Raw genomic sequence first — 13,307 nt, 5'->3', positions numbered from 1 at the left:
AATAGATTTATGTTTAATTCAATTTGTCCACTAAACTTGTGTAATTGTCTCAAATAACTTATTTTCACAAAGAAAATATTTCAGAATCATATATTATATTCATCTTTTATTAATTGTTTCATTTTTTTACTGGGCAGTATCCCAACCAAATAAGAAATTACAGCTTACATAACAACAATAAATGAATATAAGTGACTGATAACAACCAAATAACATCTCCTCTTTTAGCCGAGTGGCAACGAGAGTTGGATCAATGTCCCCAGTATCCGTGTTTGAGGTTGTGGCTGCAAGTTCTGCACTTGATTAAATAATTAAATGTATTTGTGGGCTATATACTTAACCTTCAAGGATTAGTCACACTACAAAGATAAGCGAACCCAACATTTTAAAAAAATACCTACAAATGTTATAATACATTTGTAATTGATGTTACAACATTTTTTAGCGATTTACAAGTCATGTTACTAATATGTAGTGAATTGTGGGCATCAAATTGCACCAGGTTTTAGTGAGGGCAAATAGAACTGGTACGGATTTTACAACATTTCTTTACAACCATTTTTGTTTGTATAAATTGTCAAACTATTTCGAACCCATTAATTTATGGGAATAAGTTTGTGCTCTAACAAGAGTCTTCTCTCATCATTTTTCATTTTTACTTTACTCTAGCTCTCTTATTCTTTATGTAGACAAATATTAATCTAACCTAAGGTTTTCTAATTCACAATAAAGCTTTAAGGGCCTAACTGAATATAAAAGCAAAGTTTAGGAATGTATAGTAAAATAAATACTTATATATAGTTTTCCTTCCTTCAATGCAAAGACATGCAGAGTGGATCAAGAAATATACAACACTTTTGTAGAAAAAATAAATTGCATTGCATCAAACTTAGTCAAAATCAAACTTCTCTAACCGACAATAATACTTGAAGGATCTAACTTATAAATACAAAATAAAGTTTGATAAATCCGTCCTTGTGTGCAATGATATACATTGCTAAAAAGTGGATAGTTATTTCTTTATACTTTTCATGGGGATATAATTGAGCCAATATAAGAATCTTTTGAAACAAAATGAAAACTTTGCAAAATATCTGTGAATCAAATCTCATCAGTGGAGACTAAGTCTAGTAGTGATCTTGAAAAAATATCTTCAATTCAAGTTGTGTTTCCAACCTCTTCTACTTGCTGTTTTTTTGGTAGTAGGAATTAAAGTATAGGTCATGTATCCACATTTGGATAATCTTTTTTTCATTTACATTATTATTGTGAAATATTCTCTCGATCAAGTCTTGGTTTTAACATAAACCTTTTGATAAGGCACTACAACAAAATAGACTTACGGCGACGCTTAAAAAGACTTCTGCCAACCCTTAAAAGCGTCGCCAAAAATATTACCCGACACTTATTCTTGCGTTGCCAGAAGCAGGCTGGGCGTAAGTTATAACAACGCTAAATTAAGCGTCGGTAAACTACGCTAAATTAAGCGTCGGTAAACTTAATTTAAGAGTTGCTAAAAGTATGTTTAATTTTTAACAATTCTTTTATATTATAATATTGATTTTTTTATAATTTTACCTGAACATTTTTATTTTTAAATTAAATAATTATTAAAAAAAATTATTTCATACAAAATTTTTAATTATAACAAAATTAACATAAATTCTCCCAACAAAATTATCTTATAAAATTATTTAATAAAATCATATCATAGTCACAAAAATCTCAAACAAACAAAGTAGTTTTGAACAACAAAAATGAAATAAAAAATTGGAATGGATGATTTTCATCTACTTGATCTTCTCTTCGGCCTCCACTGCAATTACGTAAATGGATATTATTTTTAAGATAAGAAATAAAAAAAAAGTATATCGATGTGAATTAATTATAGATATCTAACTAGAACTAAAAGTGGAAACTATGATTCCGAAATGAAAAAACCCAGAAACTCTTAAGAGTTTCGAAAAGCTAGGTTTAATCTTTGCATTTGTTTTAAATAAGCCTTGTAATGTAAAGATCCATTGCAGTCTTACCTTCTTACCTTGAACTCTGACAAATCTGAACAACGTCCTATGGAGCCTAGAAGATCTTTTAGTTGATTATTTGAGCATTCAAACCTACAAACCACAAAATTAAAATTCATGCAAACAAGAAATGATATGCACCTGTCTATATAGATGCATAACTAATATTTTTTCTCGTTAGACGTACATACTGAACTCACTGTCCATATTTTATTCGAAGCTAATATCCTAACAGTATTGACACAAAGATGGATAAATCATTAAATTTTTAAGAAAATGAATCATATGATTGTTCATTGTACAATGAAAATATAATCTTATCCAGGTAAAGCAATTGGAGTATCATGTGTCCAACCTCAAATAATCAGGAAAAAAAATATGCACACATGGAGTTGCCAACTACACCTCTTAACAAATGAAGAAAAAGTCAAGGTAAAGAGCCTACTTGACCAAAGCAGTTGCCGATCCAATTTCTTCAGGTATGCTGGATATCATGTTAAATGAAACATCTAATGATTTTAGCATGTGAAGCCTGTGAAACGATGATACAGATCATCAATTGGACGATAGCATTTCCAAAGCACAAAATGATTAAGCAAAAAGAGGGACAATTAAAATACAAGACCTCAAAAAAGAACAAATACAAATTAAATCTAAAGAAACCAGTTACTAGAAAGAAATGAACAATACATACTCGCCTATGGCAGCCGGCAGGAGGGTTAGCTTGTTGTGTCTAACATTAAGTACAGACAATAAAGGCAAGTTTCTGAGATCTTCCCTCAACGATTCAATGTTATTATGCGCTAAAATAAGCTTCTGTAGCTCCACGGTCTACAAACATTAACTTTCTTTAGTAACATCTTATGTCAATTTATCTTAGCTGATTCAGAATGTTAAAAATGAAGGAATGCGATTATTACCTCCCACCATTTCTCACTGCCTCCAATAGCATCCATGCTTTTGTATACTTCATTTGGCACTTCACTGATACAAAATAAGAACAACTAAGACATAAAAAACATATTTAACAAATTTCTCATCTAGGAACATATCTTTAACAACGAATGATTTCTCTTAGGCATACTAAGTGTTGTAAGGATATAGTAAGAAGGTAAGCATAAGTTGTAAGTACTTAAAGCAGAAGATTATTTCCTTCTGCAGATGGAAGAATACACATCTCTTTCCAAAAAATCTCAAAAAAACAGACAAATGAATCTGACTTTAAAAACATAAACAGTTTAGATCACCAGTGATCGCATAGAAGAATACAAGCTACAGTCTAGACATTAACAGTATATGAACAAACAAACAAACTACAGTCTAGACAATAGAACCAACAAATACACGCTAAGATAGTCCATCCGATTAGTCGCTTAATTAGGATTACAAGTGAAGAAAATGAGATAAAGCTTGAGGAATCATGAACTGTAAAGAGAGATGAATCACCTTAGTGAACGGTTGGAGAGGTTGAGGGAACCGGAAGCTCTTGCATCTTTCAAGAAACGATCCATAGACGGAAACCGGAAAGTCTTGCTCTTATTTAAAAACAAGTCAACCACACATAGCCAGAAAAGTTGCCAATGTTTTTCTTTCCTGTCATAAAAAAATAGAAAGGACTATTATAATGCTCATAAATGAATACACTATACCAAAGTCAACCTTCAACCCTGTTAACATCAACCACATTCATTATTCTAACTCCCCGTTAATTTACTCTATTAACCTCACTCCATTAATCATACTTGTGACCCTATTTGATTAGCCATCAAAATAATACTAATAGATGTCAGAAATGGGCATTTCTGCCATTTCAGCATAAATAAAACCTGACCCATTGATGAACAAACCAATTGATGCCATTTAATAATGAATGATAAATAATGAATAATAAAAAAAAGGGATTTCCAGACCTGATTTCTCCCATTAAACACAGCTCCTCTTCTTATACCATTTTCCAGTCACCATTGCTCACTACTTAACCAACCAACCAGATCCATTCAAGAATCAGGAAACAGACAACAACTTCTTCTTCTCCTTCTCTCTTATTATTATTATTATTATTATTCAAAAATTAATAATAATAATAAGAAGAAGAAAAATTACAGATTTTTATGATTGCTTTCACTTTCAGCCTCCTCTCTTCTCTTTAGTAGTATTATCTTCTATTTCAAGAGCTGCACAACACTAAAGCTTAATTATCAATATATTAGAAAAAATGGGAATCCACCTGATTATAAATAAAAACAAGCTAACCTCATCAGTTAATAAATGAAGAAACAGCAACCCCATGACAGGCATATATCTATCTATATGAGAATGTTATATTACACATCTGACCAATGATCTGAACAGCTTAGAATAGAATAGAAACTAACCTTTTTACATAATCTCTTTACCCACATGATCCAAAAAAATGAACAGAAAGAACTCTTTGGATGATGGGTTGCAGTTTAGAACTCCAAATCTGTTTTTTTGCTCTTCTTCACAGTAACTCTGCTGACACCAGGAATGAACTTCATTCCAAGCTTAAGCATTGCCTTCCTGCTCTTTTTCTCGCTTCTGCTTTGCTTTAATCTGCTAGTTGCATCAACTTGACCTGCCATCTTCTCAAAATGTTGTCACATTTAGTCAAACATAATCTTCTTCATTACATGTACTTGAAAAACAAATTAGTTAATTGAGTATTCTTTAAATTTTGTGAGGAAATCATTTCTTTTGAATGTCTGACATCTCTCAAACACAGTTCACAGAATATGATAGCATGAAAGCTAATTAACATCAATATTGATTTCATATAGAACCCTAGAGAGCTCAGTCTTAAACAAATGTGTATTTGAACAATAGACCGGAATTTGAATCAATCTGTACAATTTATCTTCAACGTCATCTTCATCTTTGTCATCATCATCCTCATCATCGTCATCCTTTTCATCATCATCTTCAATAATAAGTTTCCCAGACTGCATATTACAGAACCATAAGTTCAACTTACAATGATTATTTTAGCTTGAAATGTGTGACCGAGTTAAGAAATCAAACAACTAGAGTTATGCATGTACAAGTTTAAAAGGAAATAACATGATTGGGTCCCTAAATACCTTTAAACAATACATAATCTAAATACAATGTTAAAGGAATATACAAAATCTTCTTATAAATGTTGACAAATTAAGTTTTACAGGAATCACTGATGAAATATGGCTCTTAAAAGACATTTAAAACAATAAGCATGGGTTTCTTTATCCTAAGTTCACCCTTCTAATTTTAACTTCTCTTTTATGGCACCCCACAGTACAAAGAAGATAACTATAAAAGATTATTGAGATAACTGCAAAAACTAGTTAGTAATCAAACCTCATCTTCTGCATTTTTTTGGCTCCTCAAATGCATACTTTTCTGCCTGTAATCCCCAAACACAAAATCTTAGAACATGAATAACAATGTTTCTACCTCGAAACTAGCCTTGAACTTTGAGGATTGACAATGTTTCTACCTCGAAAAGGAAGCATCGATGCGATGGAGATACTACTCATCTCAACAGGAGATCTGTTCAATAAATTATCATATAAATTAGTTCATCAAGTCGATAAGTAAGTTCGAACTAAAGCTTAATCGTGAAGATTCAGATCGTTAACCTAAAAACTCGAGGAGATATAGGTTTCTTTGTCGGGATAATGCGCCACGGACGGCGGCGTTGGATCAGTCTTTGTATGTTTAGATCCAATTGTTATCTTCTGCTTTTCGTTATTCTAAATTGTGAAAAAAGGGGATGTATTAGCTTTATCATGCAGGTTAAGAATTAATTGGTAACTAAACCGTATATCTATCTTGAGTGTCACCTGTTCAAAAAGTCCACACAAATCAAGGTCATATGATAATGCTATTAGCTGGAAAGCATTCATAAAGGTACTATGTGGTTTCTCCTTCTCTGTCTCTTTTCTCTCCTACTATGGGACAATCTGCTCAGAATATATCCAGATATTTTTATTCTACTTGAGATTATCAGCATCTTACTCTTATCTTCATTTGACTAATTCAACTGCTCCAATCCATGTTACCAGGCACCATCATCAACAGGCGGTGCTAGAGCAGAAGCAGGAGTTGGAGGAACAACGCTCTCTGCAGGATATGATGGCTCGCCAGGAACTGCAAACATTTGAACAAAAAAAAGGTTAAAAACATTAAACTCTGTTTCAATCAAGCAATAATAGATTAAGAAATCAAAAAGGATGATGATATTGATACGTACCTGAATTTAAAGGAATATAGTAAAGAGATTCAACAGTAACATTATCAGAAATCAGAATTAACAATTTCATTAACAGATTCAATACTAACCCCAAATCTAATTGCTAAAGATTCAATACTATCACTCTCTCCCATCACGTAACCCATCGGGTAGTTCCGCAACTCACTCGAACATCCACAAAACAGATTTAACGAAACAATTGATCCAGCTCTAGCCGCCCTAGTATAATTAGGAAGAAAAGCTAAACCCTTGTATGCATCGATCTTAATATCGTGAAGAGATCCTCTGTTTTCCCTAATTGTAAACGTCATATTCCTCAAATAATTATTTAATAACGGAGAACAGGAACAATTCTTACGGATGGATGAAGACGCAATCTCGACCGTTTCATTCGACTGTGATATCGTGTGGAAGCACGTCGAACATGGATTGGAGCAGTTGAAGTGTCTCGTTTGCGTTTGGCTTGAAGGCGAGGAAGAATGAGGCAATGAGCATACTCGAGATGAATCGGAACACAGATAACACAAATCTAGAATTGTAGAATTTGATTGAGATGAATATTTTACATACATAGAAATAGAGATGAGATGAATGGAGAGACTACTCACGAATTGGCTGCTGCAGAGAAGTGAAGAAAGAACTGATTAGGTTAAAAAATAACAAAAATGAATTTGGGATTGAATTTGTAATTCTTAATTTTAAAAAATATATAAGTTAATTTTTATTTTTAAATATATATAATGTTTAATTATTTTATTTTTAGTTTATATTATTATTTTACTTTTTATTTAATTAAATTTAAATAATTATTAAATAAAAAATCGATTTTAATAAAAAATTAATAATACTATAAAAATTAAAAAAATATGTTATATAAAAAATAATAATAAAATTTTATGATTAATAAAATTTTAAGTCAATTTTAATTTTACAAAAATTAAAATAATGAAATAAAATATTTTTAAAGTTTAAAAGTAAAACATAAAAATATAAAAATTTAGAATAATTAAATTATAAGGTTATTATGAAAGTTTATAAATATATATTAAAAAATAAAGGTGGTTGTATAGGTACAAAGGTTGGCAAAAGTTTTTTTTCTTTTAGTTTTTACCCACGCTTAATATGCGTTGGCATATAAGCGTCGCCAAAAGTCTTTTTTGTTGTAGTGTATATTCAGGGTAAGTAAACAATATTTACTAATCATAACTTCTTTATAATTCTTGGTTGATAATCTAAATCCAATTTAGAGTCAAGATCCAAGACTTGGTATTGGTCTCTTGTTGGGTACAACCATATCAATGTTTATGAATCCCTTATATAGATTCACCCTCAAGAGTATACAGTAGAGGAAAGACACAATCGCTTTTGCGAAACCCATCTAACCAAAATAATACCGTAAACTGCTTGGATTATGATGTGGAAAGGTATTTTCCCAATTTCTTTAGGAACTAAAATCTTTCATTGGTTTTATTTTAAAAGTGAAAAAAAAAATAGTTATAAATAAAACCAAAACAATGTATATTAAAACATGTAATCTTTTCTACGGATCACTATCCTTCAAGGTTCAACATGTAGTAACTTTCAAGAGTATTAATCTTGAACTTGCATTTTTTTTTCTTAACTTTTGAGAAAAAGTAAATAATATAAATCATATTTATATATTTTAATTCTAAACAAAACTTATTATATTTCATAACAAGATCAATTAACTGTATATTACGAATAATATCATCATATTATAATTAATCATTAACTTGTTAGATTATTATTCAGATTGCATCAAATAGTTCTATCAGTTTATGCAACCTCGCTCTGATACCATTGTTGTTTTTGATTAGGTATATGTGCGGAAATTTTAGATCTAATCTAAAATACCTAATCATTGATATAAAAGCATAACTGACAGAATAAACATACAGCTTGAAATGGTATACCTTTGATGCGTGAATTTGACAGATCTGGTTGATTGGATCAGGATCAGAGCCCCACTTGTTGCTCCTCTATTTGGTCCACACGAGTTCCAATAGATCCGGTTATCGTCGATTGCTAGATCGTAGGATAACCAAAGGAAACAATCTGATTGCTTGCTTTCAGAATCAAGAGCACCCTTTGTTCTAAAGAACTTCTCTCCAGCTATAGAAAAAGGGGGATGGGGAAGTTTTTGTGTGTCTGATTGATTATCGAATAATCATCCTTTTAAATGCCCTTCTCACCTAGGATAATTTATTTCCCTTTTAATTGTCATGTAAGAAACCTTCCACCTTCCTTTTTGATAAATCGTAACATATTTATGACAATAAAATATGTTATAATTTTATCTTTCATAAATATATCCTCAATATATATATTTATTTCTTTCTTGCTTAAACGTCTTTAACAATATCTAATATATTGTTTATCCACAAAGTTACTCTTTTATTTCAAAATAAAAGGAATAATATATATTACTAATATCTAATATATTAGTAATATAATCATTCTCATTTCATCTATTGGTAAACCCTATATGTGTGACCTCGTAGGACCCAATTATAATAGTTGTAGGTATTACCCTATTAATCATAGTTGGCTTCTAGCAAAGCACTACGACTCCTAAAATAATTGGATTAAATTAATTTTCTTAATTGTCCTATTCACATTTAGTCATTGCACATTGAATTAAAGGACATAATTCCTTCAGTAACATCCATCTCTAAAAGCATTCATTTTCAATTTTTTATTCCTCCCACCATCTAATAAAAAATATTTGTATATTATAACATTTAGCTTTCACTTTTTGCAACTTTTCTTTTCTTTATTTCAAAACAAAAATCTAAAAGTGTACTACCTATATAATATTGACTCCATTATTTTCAAATTGTATAGTATGTTTATGTGCAACATTAATATTTGTGATTTTATAAATCTTGAAGCAAGATTAATAAATAGCTCATTCATATATATGTAAAAAAGCAAAAATAATATGTCAAATTTAGAAAACAATAAACTAATAAAATAAATGATAAAAACAGTTAATTGATTGAAGAAAAAACAGAGGAAGCGGTGGTATATATGTATGACATCCCTCCAAAATAAATATTTATGAATTTAATATCAAATTCATATAAACATTTTTTAGTTTGTGTCCAAATTACTTTAAATTATATGTTTGTAATTTAATTTTGTTTTATTATATTTTAAAAAAAATATATAAAATGATATTTTAATCTTAAAATTGTTTTGAATCAATTATTCGTGAAATCATACTCTTATAAATATTTATCTATATATCAAATAAAAAAAAATTGAATATTATTGTTAATAACATGTTTATAATAACTTTATAAATATTTTTCTTTTTTTATTTGATATTGTGATTATGTGATATTTCTAAACAAACAATTTGTTTTTAATAAAAAATAAATTATTTTTATTATTTAAGTAAAATTATTCAAATATTTAATATATTATTAATTATCATGTAGATACTAAAATAATAATAAAGATTACCACAATATATAATACATTAAAGTCAGCTTTATAATCATTCTATTACTAAAACTCTTATAATTAATTTTAAGTAAATTAAATTTAGTTAAAGAAAAACCACAATAATCTATTATTTAAATAACTTTAATCTACATGCAAGATCAATTAATCGACTTAAGTAGATAATAGTTTGAAACATATAATCTACCGAGAGGCAACAAAGGCTGGAAAGTCTCCTCCAACATAAAAGAAAAAATAAAAAATAAAATTCTAGAGCATGAACTCTCTTTGTCATTCTCTACCAAGCTTGAGGAGTAACAACCATATTAGCACTTATTCTATTCAATCATAAAATAGATGGAGATAAAGTTGAAACCACAAGAAAAAAAGGTCTCCTCCAACAACATGGCGTGTGTGAACCAAGAAATGGACAACCATCTTTATTGAAAATTTAAATTGCAATGTATAAGGTTTGATAAATCCGTCCGATATACATTGCTAATAAAAATTATGATAACCAAGTCTCATTGTGATCTTGAAAAAATATATTTCCATTCAAGTTTGTTTCCAAACTCTTCTATTTGTTGATATTTTCTTGGTAGGAATTAAACTATAACTCATGTATTCACATTTGGATAATCTTTCTTTTTTATTTTTATTTCGCAATAACATATTAATGAAATTGTTTTATATTTTTCTTTTAATTTTTTTTTTTTTGAAAATATAACAACATAAACAAACTTTTGATAAGGGAAATCATTCTAACTTAACTACAATAAAATAGTAAAAGAATAATAATGGTGATCGGAGTCTTTTGAGGTAATGGGATGGTAATGGGTTTGGCAGAATGATGATGAAAATGCTCCAACAAAAACCTAACTACTTATTATTTTATATTTGATGTCTTATTTTCATATACAACTTTTGACATTTCAACTTATTTGTAATGATTATCTAATTAAAAAGAAAAAGTGGCATCTAATATAAATTAGGACCCCTACAAAACATAAATTGAAATTAATCACATACAAAATGGACCACACTTTCCTTTCCCGGGTGGAACATACAATAATACACCACTTTTCTTTTAAAAATTTTGAAAATGAATGATTGACAACCTTAAGATAATAAAGTTACTTTAATATTAGTATTCAAGTTATAATCTATTCTCACTTGAAGAATTAAGTATAAGTTAATATTGGTTTATAATTTTATTTCATACCAAATCTCAACAACTTATAATGCAAAAAACAAAGTCTCAATTTCATTATAATGAATAGAAATAACCAAGTCAAAATTTCATTATTCATTTAAATAAAATAAAGTCTATGTCAAAAAAATAAAATAATTAACTACTAAATTTTTATATTCCAATTCTGTTGGATATTAAATGATCTTTACATATAGGAAATGTTTAAATTAACTTAAAACATATAACACTCTATTGTAAATTGGTCAAATACTTATTTTAGTTTTTCATATTAGTAATTTAGGAGGCATCTCTTTGTTGACCATTCCAAATTTAATTAGGTATCCATGCCCATCAATAAGACATGATCAATTTTTTCAATAATACATTTATGTTTAGCTCAATTTGTCCACTAAACTTGTGTAATTGTCTCAAATAACTTATTTTCACAAAGAAAATATTTCAGAATCATATATTATATTCATCTTTTATTAATTGTTTCATTTTTTAAGAAATTACAGCTTACATAACAACAATAAATGAATATAAATGACTGGATAACAACCAAATAACCTTTCCTCTTCTAGTCTAGTGTCAACCAGAGTTGAATATTCCCAGTCTTCGTATTTGAGCTTATAAGGCTGTAAGTTCTGTAGTTAAATGATTAAATGTATTTTCAGTCTATAGACTTAAATTAAGGATTAGTCACACTACAAAGGATAAACAGAATCCAGCGTTTAAAAAAAAACCTACAAATGTTATAATACATTTGTTATATGTTATATGATTAGTCATTTCACACCAGGTTTTAGTGATGGCAAATAGAACTGGTACGGATTTTACAACATTTCTTTACAACCATTTTTTTATAAATGGTCTGGGTGTAGAATTATTTCGAACCCAATAATTTATGGGCATAAGTTTTTGTACTCTAACAAGAGTCTTCTCTCATCATATTTTTTTTTACTTTACTCTAGCTCTCTTATTCTTTATGTAGACAAATATTAATCTAACCTAAGGTTTTATAATTCACAATAAAGTTTTAAGGGCCTAACTGAATATAAAAACAAAGTTTAGGAATGTATAGTAAAAAAAATACTTATATATAGTTTTCTTTCCTTCAATGCAAAGACATGCAGGTGGATCAGGAAATATACAACACTTTTGTACAAAAATTAAATTGCATTTCATCAAACTTAGTCAAAATCAAACTTCTCTAACCGACAATAATACTTGAAGAGTCTAACTTATAAATACAAAACAAAGTTTGATAAATCCGTCCTAATTGTGTGCAATGATATACATTGCTAAAAAGTGGATAGTTATTTCTTTATATTTTTCATATAAGAATCTTTTGAAACAAAATGAAAACTTTGCAAAATATCTGTGAATCAAATCTCATCAGTGGAGACTAAGTCTGGTAGTGATCTTGAAAAAATATCTTCAATTCAAGTTGTGTTTCCAACATCTTCTACTAGCTGTTTTTTTGTTGGTAGGAATTAAAGTATAGGTCATGTATCCACATTTGGATAATCTTTTTTTCATTTACATTATCATTGTGAAATATTCTCTCGATCAAGTCTTGGTTTTAACATAAACCTTTTGATAAGGGCGATCATAATAACTTAGCATTTAGATAGTCAAAGTTATTATTTTTATTTTTTCACATGGGATATCTTTCATTTGGATCAATTATGGATCCAAAACTAAAAGAACATTTACATTTTCTAGCTAGTTTTTTGTGTGCCTTCTTACTTTTACATTAGCACCACTTTCCTCCATCATCCTCTTTAAAGTTGAACTCCTTTTCATATGCATCACTCATTTTTTTAAAAATTAAAAATAAATAAAAATATTTGTTTTAAGCCAAAGTAAACAACAAAACCCAAGTATATACTAAGTTTATTTTCTGAGTAAAAAAATACTTACACTAAGAATTTCTTATGTCCCAACATTAAAGAAAAAACAAATAGGAGTTTATCACAAAAGAGATGATCCAAACCTCGGTTAATTCCTTAATGCACATGGAACCCTTCTCGACTTATTCATCATACATTCGTCTCCATTCAGCGGATCCATCCATTGCTTCTCTATTAACACGATCAAATTGCATCCTGCAATGAATAATCCTTCAATTAATATAAAATAACATCAACTTCCTCCAAGTAATAAACGATGATCCACTTAAAAAAAATGAAACCCGCCTCAAAAGTTCAACTTCACCGGAAGAAGTTGTGATATTAACTACCCAAAGCCTGAAGAAGAAACAATGCGAAACCGAAAACCATAACCACAGCCAAAGACACAACCACGATTAATCTTTTTGTTCTCCTCGTGATCATTCCATGATCATGACTCTCATTGTCATGATGATCTG

The 13,307-nt window shown here is 29.1% G+C and overlaps 1 protein-coding gene across 2 annotated transcripts; it reads right to left on the bottom strand.

Moving 5' to 3' along the window:
* Positions 1-1,671: 1,671 nt before the first annotated feature.
* On the bottom strand, positions 1,672-4,861 carry LOC124942493 (plant intracellular Ras-group-related LRR protein 6-like). Of its 2 annotated transcripts, none has more exons than XM_047483013.1 (9): positions 4,400-4,861; positions 4,128-4,198; positions 3,935-3,998; positions 3,471-3,617; positions 2,945-3,008; positions 2,719-2,855; positions 2,470-2,556; positions 2,042-2,117; positions 1,672-1,816 (listed from the first exon to the last, which is right to left on the bottom strand). In XM_047483013.1, the coding sequence occupies exons 3-9, from the start codon at positions 3,946-3,948 to the stop codon at positions 1,787-1,789; spliced, it is 555 nt and encodes a 184-aa protein (XP_047338969.1). In that variant the 5' UTR covers positions 3,949-3,998; positions 4,128-4,198; positions 4,400-4,861; the 3' UTR covers positions 1,672-1,786. The 2 variants fall into 2 exon arrangements, with proteins under 2 accessions (XP_047338969.1, XP_047338968.1); XM_047483012.1 differs by having other exon boundaries at positions 3,935-3,995.
* Between the last annotated feature and the right edge of the window lie 8,446 nt (positions 4,862-13,307).

This window comes from Impatiens glandulifera, chromosome 6, assembly GCF_907164915.1.
Source record: "Impatiens glandulifera chromosome 6, dImpGla2.1, whole genome shotgun sequence".
NCBI lineage: Eukaryota > Viridiplantae > Streptophyta > Magnoliopsida > Ericales > Balsaminaceae > Impatiens > Impatiens glandulifera.
The sequence above is the reverse complement of the archived record's forward strand: the minus strand, read 5'-3'. Positions and strand labels throughout refer to the sequence as shown.